Source organism: Mchenga conophoros, linkage group LG14 (assembly GCF_057382185.1).
Source record: "Mchenga conophoros isolate Kocher_MC1m ecotype Shallow Benthic linkage group LG14, M_conophoros_male_GT1.1, whole genome shotgun sequence".
Lineage (NCBI taxonomy): Eukaryota > Metazoa > Chordata > Actinopteri > Cichliformes > Cichlidae > Mchenga > Mchenga conophoros.
The window spans coordinates 31551187-31573618 of record NC_140539.1 but is presented as its reverse complement, the minus strand read 5'-3'; the positions used below and the strand labels follow the sequence as shown (position 1 = coordinate 31573618).

Here is a 22432-nt window from a genome sequence, read left to right as displayed (position 1 = left end):
GGTATGCAAAAATTACACAACAAATGGACTGGACTGAAAATCAGTGATGAACCCAAATGAGAGAGGTAAAACAATGCGTGTTTACAGTCATCAGAAGTACACTTCAGCATGACAATCATTCTAAGCACAATCCTAACACAGTGAAAGCACAGCTGGATAGAAAAACACATAACGGATCACTATCAGTGATGGAATAGCTTCTCCTCAACATTATTAAAGCAGTGTGGGGTCATGTTGATAGAGAATAAAACAAAAACCAGCCAACTAAAAAAGAAAAAAAAAGATTTGAAATGTCCTTCAATAAACCTGGAGCGCTACTTTACTTGTGAAGACTACTTATATTACCGAGAGTTCAGACAAGTCATTCTCCTGCACACATTCTCCTAGCAAATGATAAAACATTAAGAGGTGGTTCAAGATTTTTGCATAATACTGAAATAGTATATGCGTGTAAATCTGTGGATAGGATACAACTGATTAAAAAAATACTCACCATCAAGTTGTACTATAGTAGAAAACAGAGCAGTAGAAAGAAACCGTGACAGCAGCACAGAAAGTTATTTGCACTCCATAACAGAAGATGGCAGCAGTAGACTGAGGAGGCGCTGTAACAGCCAAGCATCCCGTTACACAGTACACGGGACACTTTATGGACTTCCTGTCTCGTTTCATAACATCGTAACTGTGTATAATGTAGCATTCTCCCGTCTTAAGTAAGCGACTATCATTCATTGCTTCCTGTCTTAATAATGACCTGCATTAAGCGGCTGTTCTCTAAAGGACCTCGCTCCAAAGTCGCGTGGTTGATGACTGGTGAAGCTCTCACCTCCTGCAGGTGCTTCCATGCTGAACTAGTAAGAAGTTTGTATGATAATTTAAACAAAGTGAACTGAAGTATTTTCCCCCTGAACGCCGCAGTGGGTGCATTATAAAACTCACCTTTTTCATCTCGCAGGTGAGACACGAATCTAGCGCGCTTCCAGTAGTTCATCACAGCAAGTATGTGTGTGACCTCCCACCCAATCACAGGTTTCCGATGGGCAAGTTTCCCCGGGTTTTACAGTGTTTGCTCAGAGATCAGGTCATTACAGAGAAACAGGTGAGTGAGACACTTTTATGATATCTGCCTGTGATTATAATCGATTATTTGATTTTATGATTTACAGGCATCCAGTTTCTAAACATAACAAGATCAACTAATAGTGAATATCACTGCTGCTATTAAAAGTAGTATTTATTGGAAAGCACATTTTCCTGTTGATGTGCCTTTTCCTTTCTTACAGTAGGTGTGGGTCCCTGAAATTGCCTCTAAGGATTTACTGAGCTGTGTGCACACCGAGGACTACCTGGACAACTTCATAAATGGGAAAATAAGTGAGCAAGAGCAAAGGAGGACAGGCTTTCCCTGGAGTGAAGGCATAGTGAGGCGCTGTCGATATGAAACAGGTGAGAGAAATTCATGACGTACACGTGACCCGGAAAGATTGCATTATGTTTGCTGTTAACGTTCTCTCTCATTGCCAGGTGGGACTGTTTTAGCTGCTGAAGTCGCTCTGCAGAGGGGTCTGGCTTGCAGCACAGCAGGGGGAACTCATCATGCTTTTCCCAGCTATGGTTCGGGGTTTTGTCTCCTCAATGATCTTGCAGTCGCAGCCAAATACACGATGAACAATTCTCCTAATTCTCCTTCTACTAAACGCAAAGTTCTCATTGTGGATCTAGATGTTCATCAGGTGGAGTGCACTAGTCTCTGTTGTGGATTAGGATTTGTCTTTGTTGAGAAGCTAAACCTTTTTCATGTGTCAAACATCCTACAGGGTGATGGCACCGCTTTCATCTTTAAAGAGGAGCCTTCTGTGTTTACATTCTCAGTGCACTGTGGGAAAAATTTCCCACTTCGTAAACAACAGAGCGACCTTGATATCAGTGTGGAGGATGGGCTGGAGGACAAGGATTACCTCTCCACAGGTATGTAGATACTCTCCATTTTAATAAATACCTAATCACTGAATCGCAATTCTAGCACTACTGTTTTCAATTTGTGAGAATTGTTGTTTTTGTCCTTGCTGATTTTGAAACTACTGTTTTTTTTTTCTGTACGTTGAGATGATTTTCATTGACGATGCTTCTAAAAACTCACTAATATGTCTGATGGTGTACCCAACAGTTGAAGCCCACCTTCCCTGGCTGCTGGAAACCTTTCGCCCAGACCTGGTTTTGTATGACGCAGGGGTTGATCCTCACTGGGAAGATGAACTCGGAAGGCTTCGCCTGACAGACCAAGGTGAGCCATTCTGTTTTACACCCAGGTGTTTTTTACCTTCAAATCACTTACAGACTTTTTGAATGACTTCAAGTGTCCCTTAGGGCTCTATCAGAGAGATTTGTTTGTGCTGAAGACTGTGGTGAAAAGAGGTGTCCCTATCGCTGCTGTTATTGGTGGAGGATACTCTAGAGACATTGATAAACTGGCACTCAGACACTCTATCGTCCACAGAGCAGCAACTCAGGTAAATGAAACACAGCAGATAGAAGACTTGTTTGTCCAATTTTATGTACAGAAACAATTAGTTTTAAAACCGAGTTCTCATTATAACCTTGCTATTCATGTTTCAGGTTTGGAGGGAGTGTGGTATGTAAAACTTGGCTCCCTAATCAAGAGGATCCTCAGTGGGTAGCTGATATTTGAGAGAATGCCATGGTCATTTGGAAAGTTTCAAAAATGTATTAGAAACTGACCAGTACTTCAGTTACTTTGGCATATTTATTTAATTTACACAGTTGAGATTAACTGTAGTAGTGATACATCTTATGCGGTCACATATTAGAACTTATTTCACTCATTTTTGGTTCATTGCAATGATGGTCTTGTAACTACAATTATATTGTTATAGGGACATCACAGCCACCATAACAACATATTTTTACATTCATCTGAAAAAGAAGGTTTTCATGGAACTCAGTACAGTCCTGTGGAAAAACTGTTTATATAGGAATCAAGAGGTGCTGCTTATCAAATGCTCTTGATTAATTGGTCAAAAACACAAAAGCAGAGTTTCTGGTAGTTTTCTGGAATGGAGCTTTCAGCTCCCTGTTAATGCCACAATCTTACCAGGAGTGGAAATTCCACAAAATTCACTCAAAGGTCAGACAATACAACTCTTAGGGAGGATTTTCTTTTTTTTTTGGGGGGGGGGCATAAAAAACTAAGAGCTAAAAACTTTACAAGCCTCAGGTAGTATCGGAAATGTTAACATTCCAATGCAATTAGAAAAAAAACTGCATTTAAATAAACTTCTGCAACAATGTTTCTGATGAGACTAAAGCAGAGATGCTTGTCCATAATGGATAGCGCCATTTTGGGTACAAAACACTACATGTCAATGCAAAGACCACATATCAGCTCACAAGCACGGTGGTGGAGGGATAATGATTCGGGTTTGTTTTGTATCCACAGGATTTGGGCACCTTGCGGTCATTGAATCAACCTCGACCTACAATAAAATGTTTGAAAAAGAAAAGAGTCAAGGTGTTGTAGTGACCCAGACCAGATTTAAATGCTAGTGTGGTGTGGCTTTTAAGAGCTGTGCATAAATGAATGCCAATAAACATTAATGAACTGAAGCAATATTAAAAAGAAGAGGATTTCACTACAATGTGAGAGACCAATACAGTCCTACAGTAAAATAATTAAGTTATTGCATAGACTGCAGAGTCCAATGGAAATCTTCTTCACGTGACTACATGTTAAAGAATTATTTAAAAATCCTCACAAATCAAATATTAAGGCTTTCATTTGTAGGCTGGTGATGATTCTAGTATAGTATGTGCAAGTTGGCTATAAAGACTTTTAGCTTACCATTTACCAAATTGTACCTGTGTGACAATTAAATATTCTAGAAATAAACTGTACATGAACAAATCTTTGTTGTTAATGGGAGTAGAAGCAACACAACACCCGTGAACAAAAACAAATTTAATAAAAAAACCAAAACAAAGTATTTACATCAGCTCACACAAGACATTTGCCACTTTTAAGACAAACCTAGTTGGTCCACAAAAACTATACAGCTAAAGAAATGCACCACAATGGATATAAACAGTTTTTCAAGTCTTACCTATTATGTCATTCACTGACATCAAGCAGCGATATACTTGTGATAGAGTGCAATGTTTATTCACAGTACATGAGGCAGTTTTCTGATTTGCTGAGACATACCAAATTGTTACAAGACACAATGCCACTATTGCAAATATCTACATCAAGGGCGCGCACACACACTGGCGACATGTCATCTGGAACACTTGTAGAGTAAAACAACAAGAAAATGGCACTAATGTTTCGGAAGAGATTCTGCACAATTTTAAACTTGTATGAGAGTGCAATGGAAAAGTACGCACGAGCAGTTTCACAGGAAGCGTTACCAAGAAGTCCGCAGCTGATACTAGCTGCAAATTTGGCTCCTTTTAATGAGAGATAAGCAGCATGCGATTTTGCAGACACAAAGAAAGAAAGAATTCTCTACTGAAATCAATATATTAAAATATAACAGCAGAGGGAAGAGTATGCTGTAGCTTTGTACATTTCTCTTCTGCTCATATTTAAAGCACAAGAGAAGAAATGTTCTTTTAAAATGCAAATCAATAGCTGTGATGCAGCCCACTAGGGTTAAATAACAAAACACCGACTCTAAAAGACACACTGTAGATTTATTGAAAAAGAATAAATAGTTAAAAATAATCTGGTACAACATACAGTAACGGCCACGGTTGAACACTTCCATAAAATATCTATTTGCTGCTTTCCAAAAGCTCTGACATATAGCTGGTTCCAGGATAAAATAAATACATGGATAAAAATCTCATTTTTAAATAGTTCATGAGAGAATTACAGCACTGGAGAATGTTAGTGTTACCTAGACCTTCAACAATGGCTACATTTGCACATTTAAATGAAAAGAATGTCATTATTCTCACATGTGGAATTCAGTGCTAAAACTTGAGGCAGAGGCGATGCAAAGTGAACTCAAATATGACAAGTTCCGGTCATATTTTCCATACCTGAACTTTCTCTGCCACCACACACCAATTGGCGTGATCAAAGTAGGTGTGTTTAACATGAAGTTCTTTGACATGATTCGCTATCAGCTCTGCCAGCTCGCCCTCCCTGAAGACGTGGTAGTACCTCAGGCAGGAGCCTTCCACCTGCCCTTCACTCCCCTGAGGACTCTGTGTGCTTTCCTGCAGCTCTTCTCCCAGCAGCCCTCCATCTCTTTCATCTCCAGACTGCTTTAGGTCCTCCCCCTGCAAGGAGACTAGATCTGGTAGAGCCAGAGAGCCACACTCCTGGACTAAAGACACTGCGCTGCTGTTGTTAGTGGTGCCATTGCCTCCAGAATTATTCGGTCCCTTGTGCTGCTCTGTGACAAAGACATCCTCTTCTGATCCGACCACAGATGGCGGAGAAAAGAAACTTGAGACTTGCTTGATAAGCCCTCGTCCTCTCCCGCTCAGGTTGAACTTGTTCCCCTCATTTTCACCTGTGGGGGAAGATAAAGTGCTCATGTCTCTGGAGGATGAACGGGAGATCCCCAAGCTTCCGAAGTCGAACACAGAATCAAGAGACCTGGAGAAGAACCACAGTTTGTGTGTCCTCTGCTGTGGTGTAGTGCGACCAAGATCTTCTTCGTCTGCCACAGAGGATGTGCTTCTAACCTTCCTGTGCTTTTCAGTGTTGTCTATGGCTTCGCTCACGCTCTGTGCTGTGGTTCTCCTCCTCGGTTTGTTGAGGCCGGGAAGGAATTGAGGATTGGGGTTCCAAGGAACAAAGATGTCCTGTTTCTCAAATTTACGACGTTTCTGCTCCATGGCCCACACGTAGATCATAATGCGTCCGCCCACTCGCAGAGTGCGAGCCATCTCCTTTATTGCTCGAATACGACGCTCTTTGGTGGACAGATGATGAATGACTGTGACAAAAATATGAATTTGTCAGCTTTAAGCATGGATTTATGAGGTATCATGTACACTGTGTGTATAATGGAAGATAAATGAATAGTGCAGCTGTTTGGTTTGGACCTAATTACACTCTTTTTTTTTTGGTAGGACACAATAATTATTTTTCACACTGTTGGCTTGGCAACGCAAGTTTGTGGTAATATGATGTTTATCATTATATGAGTTAACTTAATTTGAGGTAGATGTCGGCGTTTGAGCTCATGCATATGAAGGGAGTGATTTGTTACTAAGTGAAATATTTTTTAAAAAGCCTCTTATCTCATCTATAATAACTGCTTATAGTTCTGACCATTACCTGCAATAGAAAGCATAGCATCAAAGCAGCTGTCTCTGTAAGGCAAATGCAGCCCATCACACATCTGGACCTCATGTCCTTGGCTCCAGGCAAAATCCACCAGGGGGCGACAAACGTCACACCCCAGCTTGAACACGTCCTTGTTGATGTGGAGATACTTACCATTACCACAACCTGGAAAGACAAGACAGTCAGCTACAACATAACACAAGAAATGTAAGCCAGCTGTAATTGGACTTTCAGGATCACATTACTGCTGGAGACCCACCAATGTCAGCAACGATGCTCCCAGGCTGCAGTTCCAGGAGGAACTGCCGTACCTTCGGCCAGGCTTTATAGCGGCTGTCGTTGAAATATGGAGCAATCTTGTCGTAGACATTGTGTACATGATCTCTTTCAAGCTGGCTGGCAGCCTCCTCCATCATGTTCGCCCAGGCGGCCTCATGCAGTGGCCTCAGAGCATCATGACTGCAGGGAGAAGAGTCTTTTTGGTTATTTCCATTAAACTGTGAATTTCACCATGAAAAAAAAAATATTGTGATAGTGTGGACTTGTTAAATAGAAATGGCACAGTGGAGACCCTCTCTGCATGCTTGTTAAAGTCCCACAAGGTCAGCTCAAAACCATAATCAGCGGACACACAAACATCTGTCAGGTGGTAATTTAATATCAGACCCTCTGCTTTGTACTTCAAGTACCAGCTGAATCAGTGCACTCTCTCACATCCATCCAGCAGTGCACAGTGAGGTTCTGCTCTATGAATACAAGTCAGGTATAATTTGTCACTTTGAGTATGTAACTGCGGAAAAACACAGACTACAGGATATAAATTAACTAACCAAGTCACCGCAAATAGGCACACCTCATCTCACCAAGCTCTTAGCAGGTCCATGTCCACAGCAGCTGTGAGAAATTGGTTTTACAGTAACGGGGAAGCAAAAGGTCAACACATAAATCACTTTTGTGTCAGTAACAGGATGCAAAACAAACATGAATCATGTTTGAGTGAGTGATTTTCATCGATTCCGTCACACTCTGTAAGTAAGCATTATGCTGCTGTTGGGGTTTATATATCGCAGCATTTCTTTCACTGTCACATGCAGTGGAAGGTCTGGACGTTTACCTAATTTGACCTTCATTAATCCTGAGAAAGACTTTAAATTTCCATGGAAATAAAGCACAGCAGTACTGAATATCAATATGTTATAGCTTAGCCAGGCCAAATACTGATTGTTTGTTGGTTTACTACACTTTGCTCATAAAAGTTAATTGATTAAAAGAGACTATTTTTAAAGTTATCACTTAAGATGATGCCCTGAGTACAATATTGTGCATGAAAAGGAACGTACCCACAATTGTGCATCAATCTAGCTCATTCTTTTACTACGTTGTAGTATCTTGGACAATATTTATATAAGTTCAGGCCATCTAATGTTTGGATAATGACTCTGACTTTGAGACACTTTGAGTTTTTATCTATAAACACAGTACGGCAAACCCCAAATCTACAGCTCACAGCAACCACCTTGACAACAACAGGACATTGTTGCCCACATTTCTATAGTTTTCTTTTCAAGCATATTTGTATGTAATGCCGACATTATGTAAACTTCAGGGACACGCTGTAGAGTTTCAAACTCGACAGAAAATTTCAGGGGTTGTATAATTGTGACGTTTGTGTTATTCACAGCTCCCACTGCAGTCATCCCAGTTTATCAGGATGCAGCCCACAGCTCCTGCAGTGCTGCTGCTGTGGCTCCCTGAAGCACTAACCCCACTGGCCACTTTACTAGGCACACCCATAAAAAACTAATGAAATCCAAAACAATGACTCTGGCATGAATTCAACTCTTTTGGATCTTTTTGTTTCACCTTTTGTTTTCATTATCTTTAACATTCATGATCCACTGTGTTACATAGTGCTGTAATAGCTGTGAAGGATTGTGCACTCCATTAAGGTACAGAAGGGGAGAAAAATATGCCACAAAAAGAAATGGACAAGAATATCTGGCTATTCAGAGTTCTTATTTGATCTTTCTGATTATTGTGTCGTGGTTTAATTAATTTCATGCAAAGCAAACCCACACAAAACAGTTTCGATCACATGTTAACTTCAAGGAATTTTTAGAAGTACATGTGTACAAACTGCATGTTTGTAATGCTGAATAAATTAATTAAACTGTAATAATTATAAGCTTTCAAACCCCCCTGTCCTTAAAAATCTTATCCTGGGTAAATTTAGCCCATGATTTGTTGCATACTTATACTGTTAACATACAGCTGACCTCAACGCAGAACACTAACTCTACTATTCTCCACAAATACAGCTTCCCATTTAAATTCCTAAATTGATTCATTAAGTCTTGGATCAACAGTGGAAATACACTTTCAAAGGCAAAAACAAATAAATGGCTGATTCCTGACGAGGCCAGCAGAAAAGAAGATGTCTCTGTTTTTATCTGCATTCAACATCTTTTATACCCACACTACTATTAACCAACAAGTGATTGTTAAATCAGTGCTGAACACTGCCTTTTTTGCTTGCAAATTATCTGCTTTGAAATCACTGACTGTGTGTGCCATAAGACTCTTCTCATTTTACCCCTGTACTGAGCAATGTGACAAAGACTTTCCGCTCTGTGTGACACGGAGATGGGAGATAAGAGTTGTTTTCAATCGGCTGCGATAGATGAGAGCTGGTGGTGCTATGTATCCCAGCAGAAATTCACTGCTAACATATGTCGTAAAATCAATGTGCACAGCAAATATGGGTTTACTTTTGAGGTTTATCTGTAACTGCATTGTACAATACAAAATTTCAACCCACTTAATCTTCTATCACTTCAGGTTGGACAGTAAACAGAAGGATGTACAGACTGTCAGCAAAGAAATCAACATAAATAGATGTAGTTCAGACCATTGCAACCTACTGAACCATGCAGTGCCATAGGATGATTTGTTAAGGTTAGAAGGGAGGAAAGCCACCAGACATTTGGGCTCCATTTCTTTCAAAAGGCATTAGGTATGTCCTTGAATGTAATACAGACTATTGCCCATTCAGTGCGCACACAATGAAAATTACTGGAAACATTTACCACAGGATATTAGTAACAAAGCCCGACTTGCACTACATGAAACACAAATATCTCTTTTTATGACCTGACAATCAGAGCCTTCTCTGTGCATTAACAAGCTTATCTTCACTCCACTGTTTGTAAATATAGTGTACGCCGCATCCTTTGCTCAGACCTATTTCTGGACCACCATCATCTGCATCATCTCAGCCAAGTGGAAGTAAAACATCCCTTATGTAACGCTGTAATCTGGCCTCATTCTGTGTTGTCTGTGCTCAATTCCACTCGAGTTTCCCCCTCTGCTCACTAAACTGTGGCAGTCCTCAGCTGACATTATGTAACCAGCAGCTGGGCAGGCTCAGAGCTTTACCTCTGAATGACAATGGGAACTAAAATTAAATCAGATGACAACGTCTGGTGCACAGATCTGTCCTAGGTGCAGGGCATTCAGGGGATAAAGGTAAAAATCAGCCATTATTTTAGTCATTTTCTGTACACAGATTCTGTAAGTAATCAATAACTTAGATATTAACTTAGATATTTTCATCATACATGATCCACTGCGTACAACATTTGCCACTGAGTACACTATTCTGCGAATATGTGACTTTAAATATGCGTTCCTAGGCCGTGTTAACAAGCTCAGACCTCCACTGTGCTTTTATGTGATGTAGTGGTGTTAGGACTGTATGAACAGACAGGGCTGCGACGGCTGAGCACGGGGAGCCCAAGGAGAGCAGGTTTAACCGTGAAGCATGCCAGCGTGAACATGTGCGCAGAGATCTTGAGGTTTATTCTACCAGACCTCCTCATTAGTAAAATGAGCAGTAAATAACAAGTTAATATATTCAAAGGCAGACAGATGAAATCTCTGGACAGTAACCTGCAATTCAATTAATCGCCCAAGATTTAAATGAGCCCCGTATTTAACTATATTACTAGATTATATTATATTTAATAATGGGTGGGGTACCGGGCTTGTTCTGTATCGGGGAGCTGCAACTTTTAGTCCAAATCAAAGTTTCTTTTGATATATGTGCAACTGATGTATACCAGCCTAAAGTTTAAATACTGAATTGCATTAATAACAAAAATGTAACCAACTTATTTGCAATTCATAAACAGCTTTCTCGTAATCCGTGTCAACAACTGCACAGCCTCCCTGCCGAAATCACTTACCGTATAAACTGCCGTTGTATTATCCGCCTCTAGCCTCGGGTCGGTGGAGGTAAACTTCCCTCTCCGCACATGCGATAGATCTATATGATCCACCTGTAATGTGGATCAGAGGAAGGTGCTCTTTAAGGTGGTCCCGAGCTCATCAACAACCACATTGTGCTGGCGGTTTAAAAAAAGCAAGATAAAAACGTGCGGCGTGTGACCGCCAGAAGTCTACTGGCCGAAGGACGGCATCAAATCCAGGACTGGGAGCTCCACACCTGTCAAGCCAATGAAAAGATAGGGCAAAACTTCCGGTCACGTGTTTCAAAATTAAAGCAACCCAAAGTAGGACAACAAACTAAGAAACTGCAATGACCGAAAATCAAAGAAAAAAGTAACAATGATTTGGTGAAAATGAGAAATCCCATATGTTAATCTCATAAACGAAATGTAAATTAACCCACCACCCCCCAACAATACACAACTAAAACGAATTAAAACCAATATATGGAGTAGAAATGATTTAAAAATACAATTAGGACCAACAATAATCCAGTAAAACTAGCAAAAGCTACACATTCAATTCTGTAAAACAGTTAGAAATTAGGTAAAGGGTTTTTTAAAAAAAAGATACCTGGACTACTGAAAGATAGTTAAACTGATAATGTTGCAGTTTAACTAGCATGATTTTGGTAAGCAGTTCCAGTTTAAAGGCTATTGAAGTTGATGGAGCTAAAATTGCATCTAGAAAAATATAATGATACAAACCACATAATATCTGAGGGTTTGTGACAGTAGTCGTGCCTCAGTAAAAAAACAAACAAAAAAACTTTGGTGATGAATTAATAAAGCTGCAAAAGTGATCACAGTATCTTCTTCTTTCAGCTTGTCCCTCTAGGGGTCGCCACAACAGATTACCTGCCTCCATCTCACCCTATCACTAGTATTTTCGTCTGTCGCACAAACGCTCTGCTGGTCCTCCTTCACTATACATGAATCTGCCCTGACGTCTTCCTCTTTTCCTTCTGCCTGGCAGCTTCATTTTCAGCATCCTTTGTCCAGTACACCCACTCTCGTGACACCCTCGTGTCAGATGCCCAAACCAATTAGTCAGTATCTATACAACAGAAACAATGCCACATGGCTACACCAACTCTTGAATAATTAATTATGGGAACAATAATTCATCTGCTCAAACATTCCCATCTCCCAGCTGTTTGATGGAAATTAAGCTTGATTTTGTACCTCTGTATTATAGATGATGCAATGCTCCTTCATTTGACTTTGATAGACTAATACCAACTTTTAGAAATAATTTTAGGCAGAACTAAAACCATCAAAATTGTACTTGTGTAATGATATGTATATAAAAGATCCTACTCCTTGTCCAGTCATTGGATGTTCATGTATTTTCACTATTCAGCCCACTACTGATTTCTATAACAAAAGACACACCCTTGCGCCTTTATTTTGAAAACCACGCCATGCAGCATCCGCTCTTCTTGTATATAACTTGACACAACTGATGGGTTTTCAGCGTGTAAAAAGATGACACCCTGTGCGGTTGCAGAGCATGGCTGTCATTGGCTATGAGCCTCACGTGACAACCACAATAAACAACGTGACAGGTAGAACATGAGGTCCTTCATTTTATGCTTCACCCGTTTCCCATTTCCCTTAATGGCTTTTAACTTTTACAAAGTCCCTGACTTCATCCCAAGGCTGCAATAAAAACTGACAACCCCCCCCCCCCCCCCCCCCCAAATTCATTCAATTAAAGTAGAAACTGACAGTAATCCATAAGATGTTTTTTACAGTTTCACCTACATGTTGGTATTAATTGCTAATTAATTACTATTACAGGCTCCTCAATGAGATATGATCGCCCCATTTTTTATTGCTTTGTAAATAGCACTTACTCTCATTAGCACCAAGTACAAAGGGTGAGCTACAGGATCCTGTTCATCCTGATCTTCCACTTGCAATGATATGGTACTAAGGTTATAATAACACAAGAACTGCATATATTAAAAACTAAATAAAAAAAATTAAACAGCTTTTAGTTCCACACCATTAAGCCACTTAATGTGTTTTCTACTCTGGTAATAATTAGTGCACATTAGCCTGTCACATCCACTTTTCCTTGTCCTCTGCTTCCCATGTCAGCTGTGAATTCATCTGCCATTTTTGTTCCTGAGATGCTTAAGAGCAGAAACGTATTTATGGTTCATCACTGCCATTTAGGGAGCACAGAGCACTCATCACAGCTGCCTACATCATCATCATTCAAAGCACACTTTTGCTCCATTCTGCTGCAGGCTTTCTCACATTAAAATGACGCGCACCTCCGCACCCGAGAAGTACACAGTACAAACACATTTAAACTGGCGGCTAATGAAAATAAGTAGAAACGCAGATGTCCCCTCAGCAGAGGTTTAGCAGCTGTTAAACAACAGTAATTACTTTTAGTCTCTTCAAACACTCTGTTAAATCATGAATTCAGTTAGGAGACAGACGGCATCCTTCATAATGGTTATATATCAAGGACACTTATGAGTCCTCAGCACGCAGATTTCTATTTTTCTGCAGCAGAAAATATTTCCCAGGGACAGACATTATCTCATAGTATTTGCCTTTCATTGATTTAAGCCGGCACCTTTTAGTCCAAGCCTGCTCCCTACAGACTGTATCACCAAAACACTTGCTGCTGTATTTATTAACTGGTTGTTGTTAATGTAGTTCCCTGCCTCTGCAATGTGGTCCTCTTTAGACAGCTGCTGAAACAATCCTCCTTCAAAACAAGATTTTATGACATCAGAATAATCGTGTTTTTCTTTGGAAATGGACTGTTTCCTATAACCCTCTCCATATCAGCATTCAGACACGAGCTTCATCGAGGTCCTACTTGTTAAACAGCTCCAGGATTACAAAGGTCAAAGCTTTTACATTAAAGATAAGGGAGTCGACAGCTGTGCTGCTCAGCACTGATGTTTGTGATTTAAAAGTTCAAAGGTCTTATTCTGTTACAGTGACAGCCACAAGACCAGCTTTTTTCCTTCTTGGCTGTCTTTGCCTCTCTTCTAGGTAACAGGTGGGTGAAGCTGACCTAGTTAGGGTTGCACTATAAAGCAGGGCTGTCGAAACCTCTCAGGGGCTCTTCTCTGCTGCTCTCCCCCATGCTGGCTTACTGACAGACAGAGCATCTCAGGTTTTCCTTTTTATTTTTGCATGCATACAGTCACTCATTCATTTACAGTTCACCGAGACGTTGCGTACATATTAATTAGCTGGCAATCAAGCATACTATTTTTGGTTTTATTACTTTAATTAAAATAACAAACATCATCTATGTGAGGCCTTCATTTTGAGCCGAATTGTGACAACATACAGTTGTCTACTGTTTCCTGGTCTGATAAGACTTTTAATAACTAATTCAAGCTTGTTTGCATTATTATTCTAACAAGGGTGGAACCAAAGGGCCTTTAATTTTATAGAAAATGTTTTTGGAGGGTGTAATTTCTCTTTAAAAAGTGAAGTCTAGATTAAATTTAAAACGGTTTCTCTTCTTTGTTATTGACTTGAGTTACTCATTAAAGCCTTTTCATCTTGTTCTTCTGCCCCCGGCACCCATTTTGCAAGAAAATCTAATAGCAGTTTTTGACCATTTAGCCTAACTCTTCACTGCAGACAGGGCTGCACTCACATCAAAAGACAGAAAGCAAATCCATTAGAAATCCCCTTTAAAGGGCCTCTTCATTGATTCTCTTGACTCAAGGTCAGATTATATCTTAGGGAGACTCACAGGACGGCTTAGCCTTTTTAAATACTGAACATACTTGAGGCCAGCTCTGCATTTTAAGATTCAATAAGTTTTTATTTACCAGTTAAATCTAATTTATGGGTTTCCTTCCTACCATTTATTTTCACAGTTTAGCCTTGACTTTTTTTTGTAGTTCCGTGCAGAATAACCCTTTAAACAAATAAGGCAATCATTTACAAAAATCAAAAAGCAAGCTTGTGCAAGACTTAGATTCAGTCTTAAAACTTCCACAAACACTGAAACAGAGAGATTATTGCATATCTTACATATCACATCAACCTGCATTATTTTTTTTTTGTGGAAAATTTGTAACACTAAAATGTATAAAATGTAAAAAGTTGGTGTAGCATTAAAAACCCTCTACAGAAAAGATAGGAAGCTGCAGACAGCAGTACGCTGAATACTGCAGTCTAAAAAACAAATAACTAACCCTAAACACATATTTTTAAGACTGGAAGAGCATCAGTTGGAAACACTGCCTTCAAGAGAATTAAAACTACGACCAGTGAAACCAGTCACGTGGATTCCTATTATTAAGTTAATATTTGGTAAAAAGTGTGACCTCACAGTGGCATTTCATTCTGGACAATAATCCTTTGCCCACTCTCATTCACTGGTATTTTCTTCACCCTTCACTGATCCCTTTCTCTAACTCAAACCAACACATACTGCATTTGGGTTAAATCTCAGTTTATGTGCATCCAATTATCAGTATGCTGTTCTTAAGCATACAACAGTGCAGCAAAATGTGAAGCAGAGAAACAGGAAAGTTAACCCAGATCTGTCACATTAAGATCCCAAAGACAAATACCAACTTGTCCCATGTTAGTCCCAGTTCCAAAAACACGACCTAATTTTCTTAAAAACAAAATTTTCAACCAGTATAACACCGCAGACACACATTTAACTATATAGTCTGTGGTGTAGAAAAAACTTTCTGGTTCCCCACACAACAACGATTGGGGGAAAAGAGTCAACAAAACATCACCTCTGTGCCGCATTAATGAGCACCAGCAGGAACAGTGGGGTGAAATGTGATTTCCTGTGAGACACACAGTAATGAACACTGAATGCTATCAGACAAAGACCTCTCCACACTTGGTGTTTAGCGCTATATCAGAGTTTCTACAGTAATAGGGTCTCTACTCAACGTTTCCCTACAATAATTGGCTGCAGCAGCTGTAGATGGGTTATTCTTCTTTGGCAAACTGTCCGTGAGGCATATTGTGTTTACAAAGACGCAACAGTTTTTAACTGGAGGCACACCTATTACTGCTTCGCTTTCACAAATGAGCACACAAAATGCAGGATCACCAATTTTGAGTCTGCCAGAAGACAGAAACAATATTGTCCATTTGCACACTGACAGGGTTAGTTTTTGTTTACCGGTATGCTGATTACAATTTACAGGCCTTTGTTTAAAAAAAAAACATGTTTTTAAAAGTTTACCAGGAGCCAAGATGAGGTTCTTTTTCATCCTTTCATGCACCCAAACAAAGAAACACAAAGAATCTGTTTTATACAAGAAACACTAAATTTTTATCAGGTTGATTTGTTTAACTCTGACTTTTTGGACACTCATTTTAGCTTCAGGCACACTTTTTTAGATCACTTGGACTCAGCACAGCTTAGGAAAGGATTTCCTAATAACCACTATGAACAGAAGAAAAATTCTGTTCAAATTAGAAAATTTCAATTGGTTTCAAACATTATGCACCAACACTTTAACTCAAAGACATCAGAATCAGTCTGTTTTGTTAATCCTTAAGCGCTTCTGCTAGGAAACTGTTCTACTAGCTGCCATAAAATATTTACCCTAAAAAAAGCATTAAATAGTTTTCACAAAGACATTAAAACAGAAAAAATGCATCACATGGAAGTTACTGTATAGTTTAGTTGTTTTTCACAGGACGGTGTGTAGTCCTGTGAAAAACTAAGTACATATTTACTGCTTTGATAGGAAATAAGAGGGCATATAGCAGCCAGGTGCTGCTGCTTCAATGCACTTAATTAACTGACCAATCAGTAAGTGTGACCACCTCAATAAAAGCAGTTTGGCAGTCTGCAGTCTCCAAAAAAGCTCAATCTCAGCCTCTTCAGGCCCCAGTTAGCAGGTTAAATATTAAAGTTCATGGTAGTATAATATAAAAAGACTGAACACGTATGGCTTATTTGATATTATTTGAAAAAACATTCATCTCTCTAAAAATATGGCAACACAGCTTAGATTTGCAAAGTTGCATCTGAAAAACCACAGGACTTCTGGGGCAATGACGTCTGGAGACATAAAGTATGACAAAAATGCAGATATTATAGAGCCGCTACTGATGAACATCCAACACAGCATATCAGCAAACACCTCACACCGGCTGTCAAGCACAGTGGCAGAGGGGTGAGTTAGTTCATTTGGAAGCCACAGGACCTCGGCATCTTGCAGTCATTGAGTTTACAAAAAACTCCTCTGTATACCAAAGTATTCTAGAGTGAGCTGTGCGGTCAACTGTCTCACGGTTAAAGCTTGGCTGAAATTCTGCGACTTCAGTTACTGCTGCTAAAGGTGGTTCTGCAAACTAATAAAATCAGAGGGTATACTTGAATCGACTAAATTTCTTTATACACACAGACACACAATGTGTGTGATATTCCCATGTTGGTGTTGTTCCTGCATCAACATTTGCTTATGTAAAACTCTCTTCTGGAACAAATAGAAAGCACTTCAAGTGTTTCCTTTATTAATGTATGCTATATAACAATATATTATCAAGCTATTTTTGCTGTTAGCCAAATTTAGCTACTCATATTGGTTTACTTGTGACAGTTTTTAATAGCATTAGCTAGCTTCTTGGCTAATGCTAACTAAATACCCAGACAACAGGACTGGTCAGTTGCAACACTGATCCTGGACCAACAATGTTTTAATTATGTAAGAACAACACTAACACCAGTGTAACAAACTAAAAAAGAAAATTCATATCAATGTTTATATTTGGCTATTTTGGCACTGAAAATCTGCCTATTGGTTATGTCGCAGGAAGAAACAATTTCTAGCTAAAAAAAAAAAAAGAAAGAAAGAAAGAAAGAAAGAGAACAACAACCAAGATGATAAATCACTGATCAAGCTCACCAAAAATTGGAACAACTTGTAAATGAGTAAAAAAATAAATTTAAAACAGGGCAAACTCCTGGTTTTCACTGTTGTTCTGTAATGTGAAGAATACGCATACTGTAAAAATCTGTTATTACATACTAAATTGCAATTTTAATTTCCTCAGAAAAATATTTTTTCTCTTGTCTTAGAAAAAAATTACAGTATACAAAGTAATATATTAAAAACAGGTACAAATTATAAAAATCACAATATTTACTCTAAAAATGGTCATACAAGGTAAATTACGAAGCTGTTAAATTGTCTTAGAAATTATGTAAATTTGGCTTTTTCCTCATCATTTGTGGCTGCTCTGGTTGACGTCTCTGGTTCACATGAAACGGTTCTTCTGAATTCATGACAATGTCTATGGATATGGGAATAGAAAAACGGTCCATCATCTGCGCGATCTTCTCCTGAGGAACACCGTGTTTGTTCCTCCTGGAGGTAAAAGAAAAAGAAAAAAAGAGGATAATGTTAGAATGTGAAGTCTAAACTATGTCTAACAGCATTTTAATATCATGAGTCAGAAATCATACTTCTCCAGCTCGTAAGGATCATATTTCCACCTGGTGTCCGGTTCACAAAAGTCAACTTTGTATCCGCTCTCCAAAGCCTGATGCAGGAGTTGGAGGAATTCGAAGGATTAGTGAAAGTGGTATGAAATATTAACTAATAATAAAAACAACAACAACAACAATAATAATAAATATTTAGTATGGCCACTTACCATTTTGACATATGGCTTCATTTCCCAGGCTTGAATGTTTGTATTATCAATAATAATGGGAGACCGGCCATCATGAAGAGCACTTCTAGCTGAGAAGATTAAGAAAAGATTCTGACAAGTTCTGGCAAGAAAATTAAAACTGTTTTTAAACCAAAATGTTTAATTTGTTTTATGTTCCATTTAATTTGATTTTTTTTTTTTTCGACAATCACTTTTCGCCCCCATGTTGCTCACACATTATCAGTGAAAAAGTCACCTATTTAACATTTCTGTTTTAAATGCTGGATAGCTAGGCCACTGAAACATCTCTTCAAATAAACACACTCGCACATTAGCACAACATTAAAACCACCTGTCTGAAAATTGTGTAGGCCAACCCACACAAAAACAACACTAACCAATTAGGGACTTCCAGGGGTCTCCTGTGATATCAGGCACCATTAAAGTTAACAGTGAATCCTTTTGGTTACCAAGATGTTTAGGAGACCGTGTAAATGCCTTAGGCTCTTTTTTAAGTGTGTTAATGTTGTGGCTGATTCATTTAAAATACTCTATAGACCGGGGGATCTTGCTTTTTGTCAGATGAATATGTAAACCACTACAGTACAGAGGCACTGTGGTTGCTTTACTCGTATTAAATGACTGAAATTGTAATGAGTCAATACCTCTTCTCTGATTCCACTCATGTGCTGCTCCAAGAAGACTAGGATCATAGTGGTAGCCATCTTTGTGTGCAAAGTAATCATCTGTGCTCAAAATGATCCCACTGGGGCCAGTGGAGAGCAGCTCCCTGTGGGAAACAATCGGTGTCAAACTGCTGTTTTTAAGCTATAAGATAAGAATAAATAGATCGAAATTAAATTAAGATTACACACAGATTTACCTGGCACGTGTGGATTTCCCAGATCCTGGCAATCCCCGCATCAAGATCAGCACCAGGGCTGAATGGCTTGCATGTGTGTCGTCACGCGGCTGATAGTAGTGCTGTCGCTCCCAAGGTTCATTTTCTGAATCACATCTCTGGAGCCTGTCATAATCTTCATTTAACTGAGAGAGCTCTTCACTTCTATCTCTAGGCCACCTGACATTTTCATTAGCTGAGTGTCCATCATAGCTGGAGCCATGCACATCCCTGTCAAACTGATGTTGAGGACCTCCATAAAATCCCTGAGAGTGGTGTCTGGAAACATTTGGAGGTGGGAATCTATAAAAAGGTGGAAACCGCAGCTCCTCTTGAAAGCGGTTTGCCATGCTTGGATGTTGAAAGGTAGGGTTCACATGTGGTGGTGGGTTTTGTAGATTTGGGAATGCATACGGTGGTGGTTGGTGAGGGAATGGTGGCCTCTGAAATCTCAGGTGTGGTGGCCTGTCCAGTGGTTGTGGATGACGCCACTGGGGAGAGCTCAGCTCCGGGCCTGGCCTCTGCCTCCTGGGATTGTATGGCTCATTTTGATACCAGTGAGGCCATGCTGGCTGTTTTCTTCCATTGCTTTTTTGGGAGCCATCTGTTTCTTCAAAGTCCCTCATGTTAGCAATTTTCTCCTCAGGAACATCCTGAGTTTTGTTGCTGGTGGGTAATTTAGTAGGTACAAGTGGCTGATCAAAAGCTGCATCTTGTTTCCCTGGGTTACCATTAGCACCATCAGGGGTATTGATCTTCTCAAGCTCTTTGTAAAACTCACTCAGCGAGTCTTCAATGACAGACTCGGCTGCAGTTGTTTGTGGAGGAAATGCTGGACCGATGAAGGCAGAGCTGGTGAATCCTACCTCCCTTAACACGCGGTCCCTGACCCTGCTGTCTGGAGTGCCACCGTCAGTGCCCACACACTTACTGTTTGTGTCAGCAGAGTCATCTTTACAAGCTTCTTTATCCTCACTCACACAAGATGTTTCTATGGCATCAGAGGTTGTACAACATAATTCAGGCTGAGACATCTGGATGAAAACAGATTAGAATACTTACAACATTGAAACACCACAAAAATACTACATAATAATACTGCATTTTATTCCTATTCTTATTATTTTGCTTTATTTATTTTATCTTATAGATTTTTCAGTGCTGCTATGCCAATTTATAAACGTAGCAGAAAAAGTAAGAAAATGTTTGGTTGATTATTTCTTTGTAACAACGCTTTTTGGCAAAAAAAAAGAAAGAAAAAAAATGAGTTATGCTTGTGGAAAGCTTGTTTATTTGACCTGAAATGGTGCCGCATTTGTAAGGAAAATGCATTTCTGGGTTGAGCAGAAGAGTTGAATATGTGGGTTGCACCCATGAAAAATCTTCTCTGCTGATGCCAGCCACACATCTTATTCTGCTTCTGTCTCTTGTTTGGTGTTATTTACTGGAGTGTGATGATTAAAGTCTGAAGAAAGAAAGCATTTTGCCAATTTAATAATTTATTAATTAAACAAACAGGAGCCTGCCATCTCCTTTTCATGCTGGTCAACAGCTTGGTCACACACTGCTGTGGGATGCCATCCCATTTGTCAACCAGCATTTGTCACAAGTCAGCCAATGTGGTTGTGTTGGTCATTCTGGCACAAACGCCCACAAAGCCTAAGCTGATCCCAAAAATATTCAGTGGGACTTTGATAAACCCCGCTCTGTCAGGGTGAGTGTTGTGATCGTGGAGAATAAAGGTTAGTTCCAGACTGTGGGGATCTTTCTGCACTAAAATTGCCTCCAATGATGACAAGCCTTGTTTTTACAGTGAGGGAGATGACACTCCATATCATCACACTGTTTCCACCAAAAGCTGTTACGCTATCCAATCAGCATAAAGTTCCCTGCATCTTATCCACAGTCTGTCTCTATGATCCAACTGCGATAGGAGAAATCTCATTAGAGCCCATGCTCACAGGTGCTGATAATCAGGCACCAATAAGGCACGTGATTGTCAACACATGGGGTGCCAGAAGCTCAAACTAAGAGTCAATAGCAGAATAAGACCCTTGACATTGGCAGAAAAGATTTGGCGAGTTTTTCATTTTCCTTACAAATGTAAAGGGAAATAAACAGACTTTCCAACGGTATAAGACTTTTTGTCAATAACCCATGTCACAAAATATATACATCCACCAAAAACATTTGGCTTGCTTTTTGGGCTGGGTTTATATGTAAATACAAGTGCACATGATTAAACACACCGTAGATTAATCAGCTAAAATCGAAACCATGTCTTCTGCCAACCATTAACCTTTGGCTAACGTGCCACAACACGAGTTGCACAGAAAACAAGAAAAATAAATAAATAAATAAACAAAATTGTTCACTACGTAAACGTAAAATAATAGAGTAACGGACGATATTCACGGTTGCCTACCGTTCATACTGGGGATGCATAAATTCAGGGGAAACCCACATTAACCGGTGTGCAGATTCAAAATCGCACTTGCCTTGTGTTTACGGAAGTGGCTTTCTTCTTCTATTCTCTTATTAATGGCAGGCATCCTGGCCACTCGTTGCGTGAGCGACACCAGCGGGACTGAAAGGCGACGGGGTAGTGACAAAAATGGGTACAAAGAGCAGTAGCTACTTTATACAAAGAGCAGTAACTACTTCACCGAGTCCCGCTGTATTTTATAATGCCTGCGTTTCTATAGCGTATGTGAGCAGTTGCTATTCACTGCCCTGGACTGCATTATAAACTGCTTCCTGACATCTTTATATTGAAAATACCTAAATAAATTTTAAAAAAAAGAGACCAGAATTAAAAAAAAAAGAAAAAAAAAGTCCAAGTCAGCATTACAGTTAAGCGAAAACAGCTAAATCAAATCGATATACTTGTGACATCTCCACAAACTAATCACTAGTGGTGTAGCAAAATGGTGAAATACTTAACGCTTTGAATCAAGAGCACTCAAAGTGGTTATTACAAACTTTTTTATATGGTGAATTTCTTTAAGTTATACTGTATTCTTGTACCTATAAACCTTTTTTAAAGCTTCCAAAAATAAATCAATATTTGTCAGTTTGACATAACTGACAAATCTTACCTTGATTAATAACCCTTAATTAGTTGTTCCCACCTTTAGTAAAATGACTAAAGGAATTTGCTCATTTGTAGTCTAGAGGAATCATTTTTCTGTATGACTTTATCAGCCTCTCATATCTTCTTTACATTGTTTCAGTTCATTGAAGTTATGCTTGTATAAATGAATGCAACCAAACTATATTATGTGATTA

At 39.4% G+C, this 22432-nt stretch overlaps 4 protein-coding genes across 9 annotated transcripts in view; 1 reads left to right on the top strand and 3 right to left on the bottom strand.

Annotated features, from left to right (window-relative positions):
- Nucleotides 1-956, bottom strand: part of stard13b (StAR related lipid transfer domain containing 13b) — a 73267-nt gene extending 72311 nt beyond the window's left edge. Inside the window, exon 1 of the mRNA XM_085243934.1 lies at nucleotides 940-956. The gene's annotated coding sequence lies outside the window, so the exon portion shown is untranslated. The remainder of the gene's footprint in view (nucleotides 1-939) is intronic.
- On the top strand, nucleotides 621-3968 carry hdac12 (histone deacetylase 12). Of its 5 annotated transcripts, XM_085243941.1 has the most exons (8): nucleotides 624-854; nucleotides 956-1099; nucleotides 1287-1446; nucleotides 1525-1733; nucleotides 1818-1968; nucleotides 2168-2284; nucleotides 2368-2510; nucleotides 2617-3968. In XM_085243941.1, exons 1-8 carry the CDS (start codon nucleotides 750-752, stop codon nucleotides 2638-2640), a joined length of 1053 nt encoding a protein of 350 aa, XP_085100067.1. In that variant the 5' UTR covers nucleotides 624-749; the 3' UTR covers nucleotides 2641-3968. The 5 variants fall into 5 exon arrangements, 3 of the variants coding, with proteins under 3 accessions (XP_085100066.1, XP_085100067.1, XP_085100068.1); XR_014888206.1 differs by having other exon boundaries at nucleotides 621-854; nucleotides 1525-1968; nucleotides 2358-2510; XR_014888208.1 differs by having other exon boundaries at nucleotides 622-854; nucleotides 1525-1968; nucleotides 2379-2510.
- trmt9b (tRNA methyltransferase 9B) lies at nucleotides 3962-10813 on the bottom strand. Its single transcript, XM_085243939.1, has 4 exons — nucleotides 10567-10813; nucleotides 6582-6781; nucleotides 6314-6487; nucleotides 3962-5969 (listed from the first exon to the last, which is right to left on the bottom strand). Exons 2-4 carry the CDS (start codon nucleotides 6736-6738, stop codon nucleotides 5047-5049), a joined length of 1254 nt encoding a protein of 417 aa, XP_085100065.1. The 5' UTR covers nucleotides 6739-6781; nucleotides 10567-10813; the 3' UTR covers nucleotides 3962-5046.
- A 6738-nt stretch (nucleotides 10814-17551) lies between these two features.
- On the bottom strand, nucleotides 17552-21711 carry n4bp2l2 (NEDD4 binding protein 2-like 2). 2 transcript variants are annotated; one of them, XM_085243933.1, is made up of 6 exons: nucleotides 21643-21711; nucleotides 19127-20178; nucleotides 18909-19033; nucleotides 18244-18332; nucleotides 18053-18129; nucleotides 17552-17954 (listed from the first exon to the last, which is right to left on the bottom strand). In XM_085243933.1, the coding sequence occupies exons 1-6, from the start codon at nucleotides 21694-21696 to the stop codon at nucleotides 17780-17782; spliced, it is 1572 nt and encodes a 523-aa protein (XP_085100059.1). In that variant the 5' UTR covers nucleotides 21697-21711; the 3' UTR covers nucleotides 17552-17779. The 2 variants fall into 2 exon arrangements, with proteins under 2 accessions (XP_085100059.1, XP_085100058.1); XM_085243932.1 differs by having other exon boundaries at nucleotides 21570-21670.
- Between the last annotated feature and the right edge of the window lie 721 nt (nucleotides 21712-22432).

Coding starts and splice junctions, on each gene's coding strand:
- hdac12 (XM_085243940.1), top strand. CDS start 750: ATGACCTGCATTAAGCGGCTGTTCTCTAAAGGACCTCGCTCCAAAGTC. Junction 1,969..2,167: donor CAAGGATTACCTCTCCACAG/GTATGTAGATAC, acceptor TGTACCCAACAG/TTGAAGCCCACCTTCCCTGG. Junction 2,285..2,367: donor GCTTCGCCTGACAGACCAAG/GTGAGCCATTCT, acceptor AGTGTCCCTTAG/GGCTCTATCAGAGAGATTTG.
- n4bp2l2 (XM_085243933.1), bottom strand. CDS start 21,696: ATGCCTGCCATTAATAAGAGAATAGAAGAAGAAAGCCACTTCCGTAAA. Junction 20,179..21,642: donor GCCACTTCCGTAAACACAAG/GCAAGTGCGATT, acceptor GTTTTCATCCAG/ATGTCTCAGCCTGAATTATG. Junction 17,955..18,052: donor GATCCTTACGAGCTGGAGAA/GTATGATTTCTG, acceptor TTTTACCTCCAG/GAGGAACAAACACGGTGTTC.
- trmt9b (XM_085243939.1), bottom strand. CDS start 6,738: ATGATGGAGGAGGCTGCCAGCCAGCTTGAAAGAGATCATGTACACAAT. Junction 6,488..6,581: donor GAGCATCGTTGCTGACATTG/GTGGGTCTCCAG, acceptor TTGTCTTTCCAG/GTTGTGGTAATGGTAAGTAT. Junction 5,970..6,313: donor TGCTATGCTTTCTATTGCAG/GTAATGGTCAGA, acceptor TTTTTGTCACAG/TCATTCATCATCTGTCCACC.